General features: G+C 59.6%; 1 protein-coding gene across 1 annotated transcript in view; it reads left to right on the forward strand.

Moving 5' to 3' along the window:
* Positions 1 to 12,548, forward strand: part of DOC2B (double C2-like domains, beta) — a 55,549-nt gene that overhangs the window by 23,965 nt on the left and 19,036 nt on the right. Inside the window, exons 2-4 of the mRNA XM_015566807.1 lie at positions 6,883 to 6,962; positions 9,678 to 9,752; positions 12,394 to 12,503. Coding sequence (XP_015422293.1) covers positions 6,883 to 6,962; positions 9,678 to 9,752; positions 12,394 to 12,503 — 265 coding nt within the window. The remainder of the gene's footprint in view (positions 1 to 6,882; positions 6,963 to 9,677; positions 9,753 to 12,393; positions 12,504 to 12,548) is intronic.

The raw sequence follows: 12,548 nt of genomic DNA on the forward strand, positions 1-12,548 counted from the left end.
GTCAAACGCCAGCCTTGCCCAGGGTGTGCACCTTTCCGGGCAGGGTCCCTCGCGGGCGTCGCCAAGGCCCACCGGGCCCCATCCCCCCGCGCAGCGCAGCGAGGTTGGCTGCGCCTGGCTCGGGAGCTCACAGGGGCCTGGGGCTGGGGGGGCTGGCGTGCCCTCCTGCATAAAATGTGCCTCTGATGCTGATGGTGGGGTTATCAGCCCTGGGGGTTGGAGGGCAGCAGTCTCCCATCGCCCTACCTAGGAGGCCCAGGGGAGTGAGCCCAGGAAGGACATCAGCTGAGGCGGGCGGGTCAGAGCCCAGGCCTGTGTGGGAAAACTGCCTTCTATGCACTTTCTCTGGGCCTGGACCACAGCCCTGCAGCCAGAAGCTGGCGTATTGACGTCCTGCCCCCCCACTACCCTCTTCAGGGGGGAGCAGGCCTCTCCCACCACTTCTCTGCCAGCTGGGGAAATGGAATTGGGAGAGCTGATTGGCCTCAGGACTGTGCCTGGATCTTCCCCACCCCCAGTCCCTGGAGCCCTGGGCAAAGCGCACCCGCACCCCCTCACTTGCTGTGCCTCTAGGGCCTAGGCGGTCCCTAACTGGGACCCAAGTCCCCTCCTTGGATGTGCTGAATCCAGAGTCACCTCCGGAAGAAGGGATGGGGAACTTGTTCTGTTTGCAGCATCTTTCCTTCTACGCCCAGGGAGGGGGGCGACAGGCAGGGCTTCTCCCTGAGCTTGGGGCAGCCCTCTGCGTGCCACAAGGGTCCTCTGGGTAACATACAAGGGGAGAGAAACGTGTCGTTTCTTCTGGCTGCCCCTGAACCCACGGCACGGAGGGAACCAGAGAACCCCAGACTCAGGCCAGCCGCCACATCTCCAGGCCATCCACTCCGCACTCCTTCTCAGAGCACTGTCCTAGCAACAGAGAGGCAACAGGGCTGGGGCCTGGGCCCAGAGCGCCCACGTGTCCTCGCAGGGGACAGACTCACTTGGGGTCGGCAGTACAAAGCAACCCTGGACACGGCCTTGCCAGCCTGAGCCGTGAGCTGGGCACACCCCTATCGCCAGGGCACTCTGCTGACTGCTGAACAGAGCTAGGAAGGAGAATGTGGCTGAGCCAGGGCCAGCTGGGGGCCCCTTGATCCCCTTCTAGGGGCAGCCCACCATCAGTGGCTGAGCAAACATGCCAGGCACGGGAACACAGAAATCTTGGCTCCTGTCCCCCGAGGGACCAAGTTCTGGGGCAGAATTGCTCTCCACCCTGTACCCCAGGCCACCGTCGCCTCTTGGCTCTGACAACCAGATCCCTGGGAGAAGCCTAAATGATTCAAGGCAGATGGCTCTTTACAGCTTTAGCCAGGGTTATGCTATTTGCTGCCCTAATTATTGGATTAGCTCTCTTCTAACAAAAAGAAATTAGGGCGGTTGGTCTGTTGTCCAAGGCCAGGAGGGAAGCGCGGTTTATTTATTTGGCCTTTTCTTCCTTCCCTTTAAAGCTCATCCTTTGTAAGTCACCTCAAGGCACACGCACCACGTGGACACGTTCCAAACTGATCTGACGGAGGAGTGTTGTTGGGGAGCAGAGGCGGGGAGTGTTGGAGGTAGAAGTGCCCCCGCCCCCGTGGTCCACAGGGTGTCCACCTGAGCTGGACTTTGAGGCTTGCTGCCCTCCAGACGGGCCCTATGGCCCACCCTCTTCATGTGCCTCTCCCTGCCCACCCACTCTCCCCCTGGGGAAACCAGCCCATTCTTCAAAACTGCAATGACTAGAATGCTTTGGGTTGCAAGTAACAGAAAACGCCACTGTGTTACACACTGAGGACTGTCGAGGTTGGTGGCACCGGGGACATGTAGACAGCAACTCATCAGCAACAGCTGGAGTGATGGTTCTGTCTGTCTTTCCATGAGGCCATGCTCATGTCCTCTCAGGCTGACCTCCCTCGTGGTCCAAGGTGGCTGCTGCAGACCCAACCATCATATGTAGCAATAGGATCCTAATTTTTTAAAAATATATGTATTTTTATTGATTTCAGAGAGGAAGGGAGAGGGAGAGAGAAATAGAAACATCAATGATGAGAGAACATCATGGATCGGCTGCCTCCTGCACTGCACACCCACACTGGGGATCAAGCCCACAATCCCGGCATGTGCCCTGATCAGGAATCAAACCATGACCTCCGGTTCATAGGTCGATGCTCAGCCACTGAGCCACGCCGGCCGGGCAGAATCCTAACTTTGATAGGGGTCAGTTTCCTCTCCCATGTCTCAGTGTAAGAGTGAGGAGATCTCTCCAGACTCCCCAGGAGACCTGTCTTTCTGCCTCACTGGCCAGGATTGCCTCAGGTACCCATGTTTCCGCCTGCCGGGCCGGATTCCGCCCGGGCTGGGGCAGGACTGATGCCATGCAGGCCTGGAGCAAGAAAGGACCGGGGAATCACCGTGAGGCCTGCCCCGAAGGCCCACGGCTGGCCACTTCCTGCGTCCACTAGCAGTGATGCCCCTCCTTTGAACCAGTCATGTTCTGCCACTCAACATCGCAAGGCCAACTCTGTGTCAGGCACTGTGCTGGGCATGGAGACTCAAGAATGACTCGGACACAGGCTCTGTCGTCAGGGAGTTTAGGGAAATCAAAAGGCACCAATAGCCCAGCAGTGAGGACAGGGAGGCAGGAACCCAGTGCCAGGTACTGGCTGGCAGAGTTCACCACAGGGAAGACCACTCAGAGGCGGGAGGGAGGGAGGAAGCCGACGGGGTCGAGTGGAGGGAGGAAGGGCGGTGCTCCTGGTAGAGGGACTGCCCAGCAGGTGCCGAGGTGTAGGAAACGGCCCAGCGGAGGCAGAGCAGTAGGTTAAGTGGCTGAAGTCAAGGGGGAAAGATTAAAGAGGAGGCGAAAGCCATCACAGCCCAGAGGAGCCGAGGGCCTTGAATGCCACACGGAGGAGGTTGAGGTGAGTCCAGGAGGCAGCGGAGAACTTGAATGGCTTAAAGCCGGGGACGAGTAGATGCATAAAAGCCCTAACCTCTGCCTCTGAGCTCCTGGAGGGTGTGTGGCTCATTCTTCTTTGTCCCCTTGCAGTGCCCGGCTCAGTGCCTCCGTTTCTCCAAATACAAAATGCTTTCAGTTCAGGCTTGATCATGTTTGTGGCTCTTGCCATAGATTTTTAAAACTTTCTGAGAGGCTGACATTTTTCTTGAAACACACACACACACACAGGGCCGATTTCCTATGCCCAAGGGTGTTCGGGTGAGGAAAGTCCAGGTGCAGACCAAGGTCAAAGTGATGCCTTCGGTCTCCGTGGGCAGAGCAGAGGGCCCTTCAGCCTCAGCGGAACCGGCAGGGGCTTGAGCTGGCTTATCTCTGAATTAGCCCCATTAAAGCTCTGTAATTACCAACAAGCAGGTGACAACTCTCCAAGGCCCATTAGTGACCAACCCGCATTATTTCTCCAAGGATGGAAACGTTAGCCAGGACGCGTGATTTGAGTGACTCAAGGGCAGGACCCCGTGGCTCACACTAACCAGCACCTTTGCCTGCCCCGGGGCCCTGCTCACCCGCAGCCCGAGTGCGTTTCCCACTCAGAGGCCCCCGTGCAGGGCACGGCCAAGCCCTCCCCGGGCCCCAGGAGCAGCTCTGCTTCTCTCTGTTTTCTCCAAGGCATCCTCCTGAGATCTCAGCTAAACTAAGTGGCGGACAAAACATCCCAGGAGCCGTGGGCTGTAGGGCAGGGACTATTGGGATGGCAATGGCGAGGCCTGGATTCTGTGTCCGGCTCTGCTGTGCCACCCTGAGCAGGTTGTCTCCCCTCTCTGAGCCTCATTTCTCTGAATGGGAATGAAGACTTGGGACTGTGAACGCCCTAAGAGAGCGCCCATCACTGGCAAGGCTCTAAAAACGGCGACTGAGCTTCCATTTATAAACCATTATTTCTTACAAAACTCACATTGGAGTTCAAAGAAACGCGTCAACCTCGCCCTGGGGCGACACTAGACATGTTCCTTCCGGGAAAGTGGTAACAGGCGCCCGTTCCACTGAGCGGCGCAGGTCTCCTTAGGCAGGGATGTCTGTCTCCTCCTGGAGCTGTTCCCCGGTGGGAAGCAGGTGGCCCCTCATCTCACTGCTTGTCCTTCTCTGGGATTGGGAAGCTTCCGGGATCGTGGGGTGCGCATGTTAACATGCGGGCATCACACCAGAGAGCAGCTGGGGAGAGAGTTGGTTTGAATGGACTGGCCACGTGGATGGAACATCTGCTCTTTGCTGGTGGCCCAGGCGTGGCCCCTGCTCTCGGGAGGCCAGTGTCTGGGGTTAGCAAACCGCAGAAAGGCCTGAACTGAACAGCGGCGTGACTGGGCGTCCTGTAAAGCCAACAGCTTTGGAGAATATTCTTACAAAAGCACAGACCTGGATTAGTGGGCCCGCGGCTGTGTCGCTGTTAGGGGCACGGTGATGTATGCCTAGCGTGCAGCACCCTCGCCTGCCCGCCTCCCCGGGAGCTGGGAATACAGGCAGCAGAAGGCCAGACAGATACCGTCAGCCTTAAAGCAACATCGTCTGCTCAGGAAGAAGTCCCTGAGGCTCCACTCGGGGCTGCCGACTCTTAGTTTGGACACAGCTCTAACACGCATTCTCACCCGGTTTCGTAGACGAAGCAAGTAGCTATTGAGGAGGAGGGAGCTGTGCCAGCAGAGGCGGGTCCTTTAACAGGAGCTGGAAGCCAGGGCAAAAGCAGGTGCAGAAACAGGAGGAAAACCCCTCAGAGAGGCCACCGGGGTCACTGGGCGGAGGAATCACCCCACACCCCATCCGTGTCTGAGCTGTGACTGTGACGCAGGACAGGAACCGCCGTCACAGCCATGCCTCAGGTTACTCAGGGAAAGTGCAAGGGGCCAGTTGTGTCTTCCACTCTCACCACGCGGGGAGGGGAGTGATCCAGTTTGGAACGAGTTCATTCCAGAAGGTGTCTCAGCGGGGCAAGTACAGTTTTCTAGAAAAGTCACCTAAATGGCTCTGCTCTTCTATAATTATCCGCTGAGCGCTTTCTGTGTCCCGGGTGTGTTTTACAGCACGGTGCTGGGAGGTGGATCTTATTGCGTCTCCGTCTTGCAGGGGAAACTGAGGCAGAGAGAGGCTGGATACACTGCCAGAGGTCACACAGCCAGGACGTGCAGAGCCGGGATTTGAACCCAGGGCCGTGTGCCCGCCAGGCAAGAACAGAGATGCTGAGCGGGTTGCCTTATCCTGGGTGAGGAGCTACAGAGCAAGGCACGCCTGACTCGGTGCCATCACCTCAGAATGAAGGGCAGCGCCACATGCCCAGGCCTTAATTTGCTCATTTCTCTGCAGCCCCAACACTTTGTCAGGGCCAGTCAGCGTGGCTCAGTGGTTGGGCATCGACCTGTGAACCAGGAGGTCACGGTTCGATGGTTGGATTCCCAGTCAGGACACATGCCCGGGTTGTGGGCTCGATCCCCAGTAGGGGGTGTGCAGGAGGCAGCCGATCAATGATCCTCTCTCATCTTTAATGTTTCTCTCTCCCCCTCTCGCTTCCTCTCTGAAATCAATTTGGAAAAAAAAATACTTTGCCAGGCCTGGGCCCCTGTGTGAGCCCAGGGACCTGTGGGCAGTATGGTCCCTGTGACATCTACTCAGCTCTGCCTTGTTACAGCGAGCAGGTGTCTGTGGTTCGGATATAAATGGGTGGGCGTGGCCGGACTTGGCTGGCGGGCCATAGTTGGATCTAGTCCATGTTGGGTGCCCTGACCTCCCCCAGCACCACTCCAGCCACTCTGCCCCCAACACTCTGGTTGGCTGTGGTTGAAATGCCCCTTTCCCAACCCCACTGGAGCACCCCCTCCTCCAGGAAGCATTCCCTGATAGCTGAAATTCACATCAAGATCAAGCATCGCCCATCCCTCTTGGCCCACCAGACTGTTATGGCAAATTCTTTTCATCTGTTCCTCCCATCAAGCCGTGCTTTCCTGGGGGCGGGGACTAGGCCTTAGTATCTCATCCCTAGAGAGTGCATGTTGTAGACACTCGGCAAGGAATGAATGAATGAATGAATGAATGAGGTGCCAGTTGACCAGCCCAGCAGCCTTCGAGTAGGATCTGGGCTTCTGAAGACATCCTATGAGTGTGCACTCTGCGGTCCAGAGGCTTGCCCTGAGGTCTGCCCCCACCACAACTCATCCTTGTGCCGGGAGCCACGTCGACATGGGAGGCCACAGCTGCCATGATTGCCCCCGAGAGTGGCAGCTGCGCCCAATTATTGCTGCGTTCTCTGCCCAGCCCCTGGGAATCGCCCGCTGCCTCATGGGCTTGGCGGTGACAGCATGAGGACGCAGCTGGCTCCTCAAAGCCTGCCCAGGCCCCCAAGGGACCAGAGCCCAGGGAGCTGCACCCTGAGTGTTGCTGGGAGGTGGGTGAGTAGATCAGCCAACCAGACTGCCCGGGCCTGCAGCCTCACAAAGCCTGTCTCCTGCCATCTCCCATGATCCTTGTGATATTTAACGGGAGAGGGAAACTGAGGCTGGAACCCAGACTGTCAGTTGCTGAAGGAGGGCCCAGTACCTGTGGGTGCCACGGACCAGCCACAGGTTAGACTCCACGGTGCGGAGGTTAGGGGCCTGGGCTGTGCACTGACCCCCGGGGTCTGACTCGGGCCTCTATTCACCATGACGGGGGTGGTTGACCTCGCCTGTCTGGGCCGCAGCCCCTCGTCTAGAAGGTGGGGCGTGGAGGGGCTGGGACGCTGGTGGAGGGATTGGCGTGGGGTAGGTGCCCAGTTGGAGGCAGGCCCTGTGGCCACTGGCCCCTTGTCTGATCCCACAAAGGTGGGTGACGCTTCTCCCTGTGCAGCGATGCATGACCTGAGCCCCCTCTGTCCGCAGCCGCCCTGGGCACGCTGGACTTCAGCCTCCTGTACGACCAGGAGAACAACGCCCTGCACTGCACCATCAGCAAGGCCAAGGTAGGTCTCGGCTTGCATCCCAGGCCCGGGTCCCGGAGGAGGGGCTGAGGCAGAAGGCCAGTCCTCCCATTTCCTGTTGGGCCTGGTGGTGTGGGTGCTGCATGGGAGCAGGGCAGGGAGGGAGTTTTTGCCTAAATCATCTCAGCTGCCCTTAAAAGCCCTGCAGAGGGAGGCGTTGGGGAAGGAGCAGGACCAGAGAGGGGGGAGGAGGAAGAGAGGGGGGAGGCCTGGGCGGGGTTTTCAGGGGACAGAGGCCCCTACGCTGGGGAGGGGCTGTTGGGAGCGGGAAGGGTGCCACTCTGGGCACTGAGACCTCGCCAGGCTCCAGGCGGGGGATTCATGTCTTAGCTCAGCTCCTGACCCTGTTCTGGGTCGGGCCGTGGGTGGTCCTGCCCTGGGGCGTGGCGAGCGTCAGCTCTGTTCCCAGCCCTGCTGTTCCCTTCGCCCCACACACCCCGCTCCCTCTGGGAGGAAGGCACCAAGGCGGATGTTCTCTCGCAAGGTGAGGGCGGTGTGCAGCCAGAGCCTCCAGGAGAGTCGTGGGAGGGCCTGGGCCTGGCTCAGAGCCAGGAGCTGCCTGGGCCCCGGCCCCACCCCTAGGCCCCCTCCCTGCCAGCTTCTATGAAAAGCAGCTTTTTTTAAAAAAAATTGATTTTAGAGCGAGAGGAAGGAAGAGAAACATCAACCAGTTGGCTCCCGTACACACCCTGACTGGGATCAAAATCTGCAACCTGGGCATGTGCCTTGACCGTGAATCAAATGGGCAACCTTTCCATGCACAGCCTCGCGAGGCAGGGGCTCCAGACCTGCCCGGGTGCAGAGCTAGAGGCGACCCCCGGCTGTGCCGAGGTGGAGGGCAGACTGCGAAGTTCGAACAGATGCCTGCCCTCTCCCTCCACCAGCGTTATGCAGGTGCCCGGGCTTGGGGACGGAATGGACACTGGCTGCCAGCCACTCTGGCCAGAACCACCCCTTCTCCCCATTCCAGACACCGGGCCCTCCCGCACTGTGTGCCTGTCTTCCCTCCCTGGCCCCAGAGGGGCTGTGGGGGTGGGGGGTATGGACGTGTGTGTAAGGGTCTCTGGGCACCTTGTGTGCACACGTATGAGGTGGGGGGTGGGAGGACCCTGAGCCGTGGCAGCTCCCCGGTCTCCAGGTCATTCACCTGCTTAGACCCAGTCCTGCAGGGCAGGGGGTGTCGCAGGGGTGGGAGGAGCTGCGGCTCTGGGCTGTGGCAGGGCTGACAGGCAGAGCCCCTCAGGGGACTCTGTGAGGAGGCCCAATGTCCTGGCCCCTAGTTTGGCCACCTTCCCTCTCAGTAAGCACAGCAGCCTCAGTTTGCTCATCTGTAAAATGGGGTTACCTGCGTGGAGGGTGAGCAGTACATTATCAGGTCCTCAGTACCTAATGCTGTCCTGGGGGTGGTGCCAGGGGAGCCCCCCCCCCACATGCATTGGGCACATGGGCCTTGTTCCCACAGAGGAACTAAGGAAATTAACAGACCACCAGCCCAAGCACTTCCTGGGAGCAGGCCAGAGGCTGGGAAAGGGCCTTGTGTTTGAAAGGCCGCCTGGTTGCCATGGTGCACACAGGGCCTCAGAGCCAGCCTCGGCCCAGAGCCGGCCCGTAGGGCAGGGCAGAGCGCAGATACCCCACCCCACCCTCCACCCTCCTCTGGCTTCTCCCGGGGGAGAGGGGGGAGCTAGCATGTACGGAAAGGGGAGGACCCCCCTGCTGTCCAGGCCCTTGGTCAGCATCACCTGCTTACCTCTCACTCCTGCCCTGGGAGGTGAGAGCTACTCACCCCTTTTACAGACGCTAAAGCTGAGGCCCAGAAGACCCGGGACCTCCGTCCTTACCCAGTTCATAGTGCAGGAGCTGCCAGGCCAGCCTGGCCCTACAGCCTGTGTGCCCCGCCCAGAACAGAGCAGGCGGTGGGCGTGCCCACCTGGGAGCTCCTTTAAACCAAGGTGGGAGCAGGGGCAGAGGAGCACAGCCCCCCTTCGAGGTGGGCCTGGTCATGAGCAACCAGCTAGCAGTTCAGCCGGGGCTGCCAGCTCGGCCTGCACACGCCACGCCTGCCTCCCTGCGCACCAGCCCAGGAGGAGAAAATGCAGTTTCAGAATCGGGAGCAGGCGTGAGGTCAGCTAAGCCCCGTCTGCTCAGGGCTCACGGCTCCCTGGGCCCACGGACTGTCCAGCGTGAGTGAGGGCTGCCATCTCGTGGAGGGACCCTCCGTGGGCGGCCGGCTCGCTGCGTGGCCTCCACAGACACGCACGCGGGGAGCTGTGGCAAATCCCGGGAGAGGCTGGGCCTGGTCTCCGGACGCAGGACATTTTTCTACAGCCCCAGAGGGCGGCATGTGGCTGTGTGGACAGACGGGCCAGTGGATGTAGGATCAGCGAGGGAAGTTCTGTGTTGGGGGGGTGGGTAGGAAGAAGGAGGGGTCTGACCGAAGCAGGGTGCGTGGCTGGGCCTCCATGATAAGGAGATGGGAAGAGAAAGGCTGCCCTGGCAGGATGTTGGGGGAGGGGAGGCGACACCAGCATCCTCACTCCCCCTCCTTAGAGTGTGGGGGGCTGCTGTGAAGGAGGGTCATGAATGGACTCAGCCCGGTGCTTGGGAACAAGGGGTGCCTGCTGACCCGGGGCCTGGAGGCCCAGCTGCTCTGTGTCCCCAACGCCCGGCTCACAGCCTTTGCTGTTCTCTGCTCAGGGCCTGAAGCCGATGGACCACAACGGACTGGCAGACCCCTATGTCAAGCTGCACCTGCTGCCAGGAGCCAGTAAGGTAAGGGGGCTGTCCTGGGCTGCCAACCAGCTCTGCCCGCTGCGGCGGCCCAGGCTGGGCGTGGGGCATGGCCCTCACACCCCCTCAGAGCCCGGCAGGCTGATGGGACCTCAGCCGTTCACCTCCGCCCAGAGCACCCCGTCAGCCCCGCTCCCTCCAGGCCTCCTAGGAGTCTCAGGTCAGCACTGCCTGCCTGCTGAGCTGGGGAAACCTTCCAGAGAATTCCTAGGCCAGCGTTTTGTAAGAAGTAGTCTTAGCTGGAAGCTAATATGTTAAAAAGGGGGAGAGGCCTGGCATGGCTCAGGGGTTGAGCATTGACCTATGAACCAGAAGGTCACGGTTCAATTCCTGGTCAGAGCACATGCCTGGGTTTCGGGCTCCATCCCTGGTAGGGGGCGTGCAGAAGGCAGCCGATCAAAGATTCTCTCTTACATTGACATTTCTCTCTCTCTCTCTCTCCCTCCCTCTCTCCCTCCCCTTCCTCTCTGAAATTAATTTTTAAAATATTTTTTTAATTAAAAATGGCGGGGGAGAGTCTGTGGTCAAGTAACATTGGAAATCGTTGTTGAACAGGTTTCTTTACTGCGGGACTTATCAGGGCCTTTCATGCACTGATGGGCTGCTCTGCGATGCTCCACGAGGGTCACGGAGTGGACAGTGTCTGCCCAGGGTTTTTGGCCACAGAGCCCATGCCCCACGCCAGACGACCCAGCAGCAGACCGAGCACGTGGTGCATCTAGGAAAGGAGAGGGAAAAATGTTTAGCAAAAATGTGCTGTGAAACAGAAGCATCAGGGGACCCGCAGCGCGGGACGATCAGACCCTACCTGTGCCTTACGGTTCAGTGGTGGTTTATTTTCATTTCATGGAAGGGAAGGTCACATCTTCGTTTCAGATTTGGGTCTTGCCCTGGGACCCACAGGCATCTCGGGGGGTGAGTTGTGCAGACCCCATGTCCCAGGGGACTCGACTGGAGACCAGCAGCCTTGCTTCCAGGGGGTACCAGTGGGAAAGTAGAGGGACACGGGACACAGGACATGGGAGCATGAGCAGCACAGCCCCGTGGACAGGTCCTTGTCCTGGCCTCTCTGAAGCCCTCAGTGGCCTGAGAGGGAGGAAGGGTCATTAGTGGGAAGTGCTGGCCCCGCTGAGTAGCCACGGGCTGCTGGGGCCCAAGTGGACTCTGAGGCTCAAGCCCTCTGAGCAGCGAGCAGGGCCGAGGCTCGCCACATCCGGGGGGGCACCCAGAAGTGCGTACCCCCTCGCTGGGAAGGCGGGGCTTCAGGAGAAGTGGCAGTGGCTCCCCACGCCGGCCTCCGCCTCCTCAGGCTGCGGTGAGGACATCCTGGGCTGAGGGCCATGTGACCAGGGGAATGTGCCCAACTCGAGCTCAGTGACCATAATCCCTAGACTCCCGGGACCTAGAACCGGCGGTGCCTGGAGGTGCCTGGAGGCCGGGTGGTGGGGACCCCACAGGGCTTTCCGAAGGGGGTGGTGTTCTGCAGAGAGAGGTCTCCTGATCGAGAAGTTTCCCGGAAGCGATGCTGAAAGCCAGCTGTTTACAGTGCGGAACCTCGCCCCGAGCGGGAATAGCCCGCCGAGCCCAAGAGCTCATGCGAGTGTGGAGCTGGGATTTGAACCCCGGCCTGACCTGCCGGACCTCAGCCTGGGCCTGGTGTGGAGAGGTCAAAGGGCTCATGGTCTGAAGGGGGCCAGACAGGTAAGGAGGGTAAGAACCAAAATGAACAGGAGCACAGAGGAAGGCGTGGGGGCGACAGGGCAGCTGGGACAGGCCGCCCGCAGGCATCTCTAGGGAAGGTGACATCCAGGCAGAGGGGCAGCCTGAGCAGAGGCAGGGAGGTGTAGAGAGGGAGAGGGAATCCAATTCCTCCTCACCCCCGCCTCTTGCAGAACGCCCTCCCCTGCGCGTGTGCGTGCGCGCGCACACACACACACACACACACACACACACACACACACACGTCTAATGCTGCCTCTTTTCTAGCCAAGGAGAAGAGTTCTCAGAAGGTACCTGGCCAAAGAGGGCATGAAGACCAACACACGTTTCTCGCCTTCCGGCTCTGCGGCTTAGGTCCCTCTGGGCTAAACCAGGTGTCACAGGCCACATCCCTCCTGGAGGCCCCACGGGAGGAGCCATGTCCCAGTCCTTCCCAGTTCGCAGAGGCCGCGCCATCATCCACCTTCATCCCTCTGCCCTCTGGCTCCCCTCTCCCCTGCTTTTAAGGACCCTGTGATTTCATTGGACCCACCCAGGTCACCTAGATAATCTCCCAGTTTTGGAGGGGTTTTTAGGCAATTTTATTTTTAATATATTTTTTATTGATTTCAGAGAGGGAGAGGGAGAGGGAGATAGAAACAGCAATGATGAGAGAGAATCATTGATCGGCTGCCACCTGCATGCCCCTGACTGGGAAACAAACCATGGCCCTCTCTCTCATAAAGGGGGGGAAGGGCCCTGAGCCACACCAGCCGGGCTTTGATGTCAGCTAAGACCCTTAATGCCCTTCGCCATGTAAGAGCTGACTCCCAGGCTCAGGGGCCATTATTCTGCCCACGGCCCTCATAGGATCTCCCCCCAACCCCTCCCCCTTCTCTCTCTCTCTCTCTCTCTCTCTCTCTAGGCAAATAAGCTCAGAACAAAAACTCTCCGGAACACGCTGAACCCCACCTGGAACGAGACCCTCACTTACTACGGGATCACAGACGAAGACATGATTCGAAAGACCCTGCGGTGGGTGAGGCCCTGGCTGTAGGTCCCCCCCACCCACACCTGCCC

The sequence above is a fragment of the Myotis davidii genome, unplaced genomic scaffold, assembly GCF_000327345.1.
Source record: "Myotis davidii unplaced genomic scaffold, ASM32734v1 scaffold363, whole genome shotgun sequence".
Lineage (NCBI taxonomy): Eukaryota > Metazoa > Chordata > Mammalia > Chiroptera > Vespertilionidae > Myotis > Myotis davidii.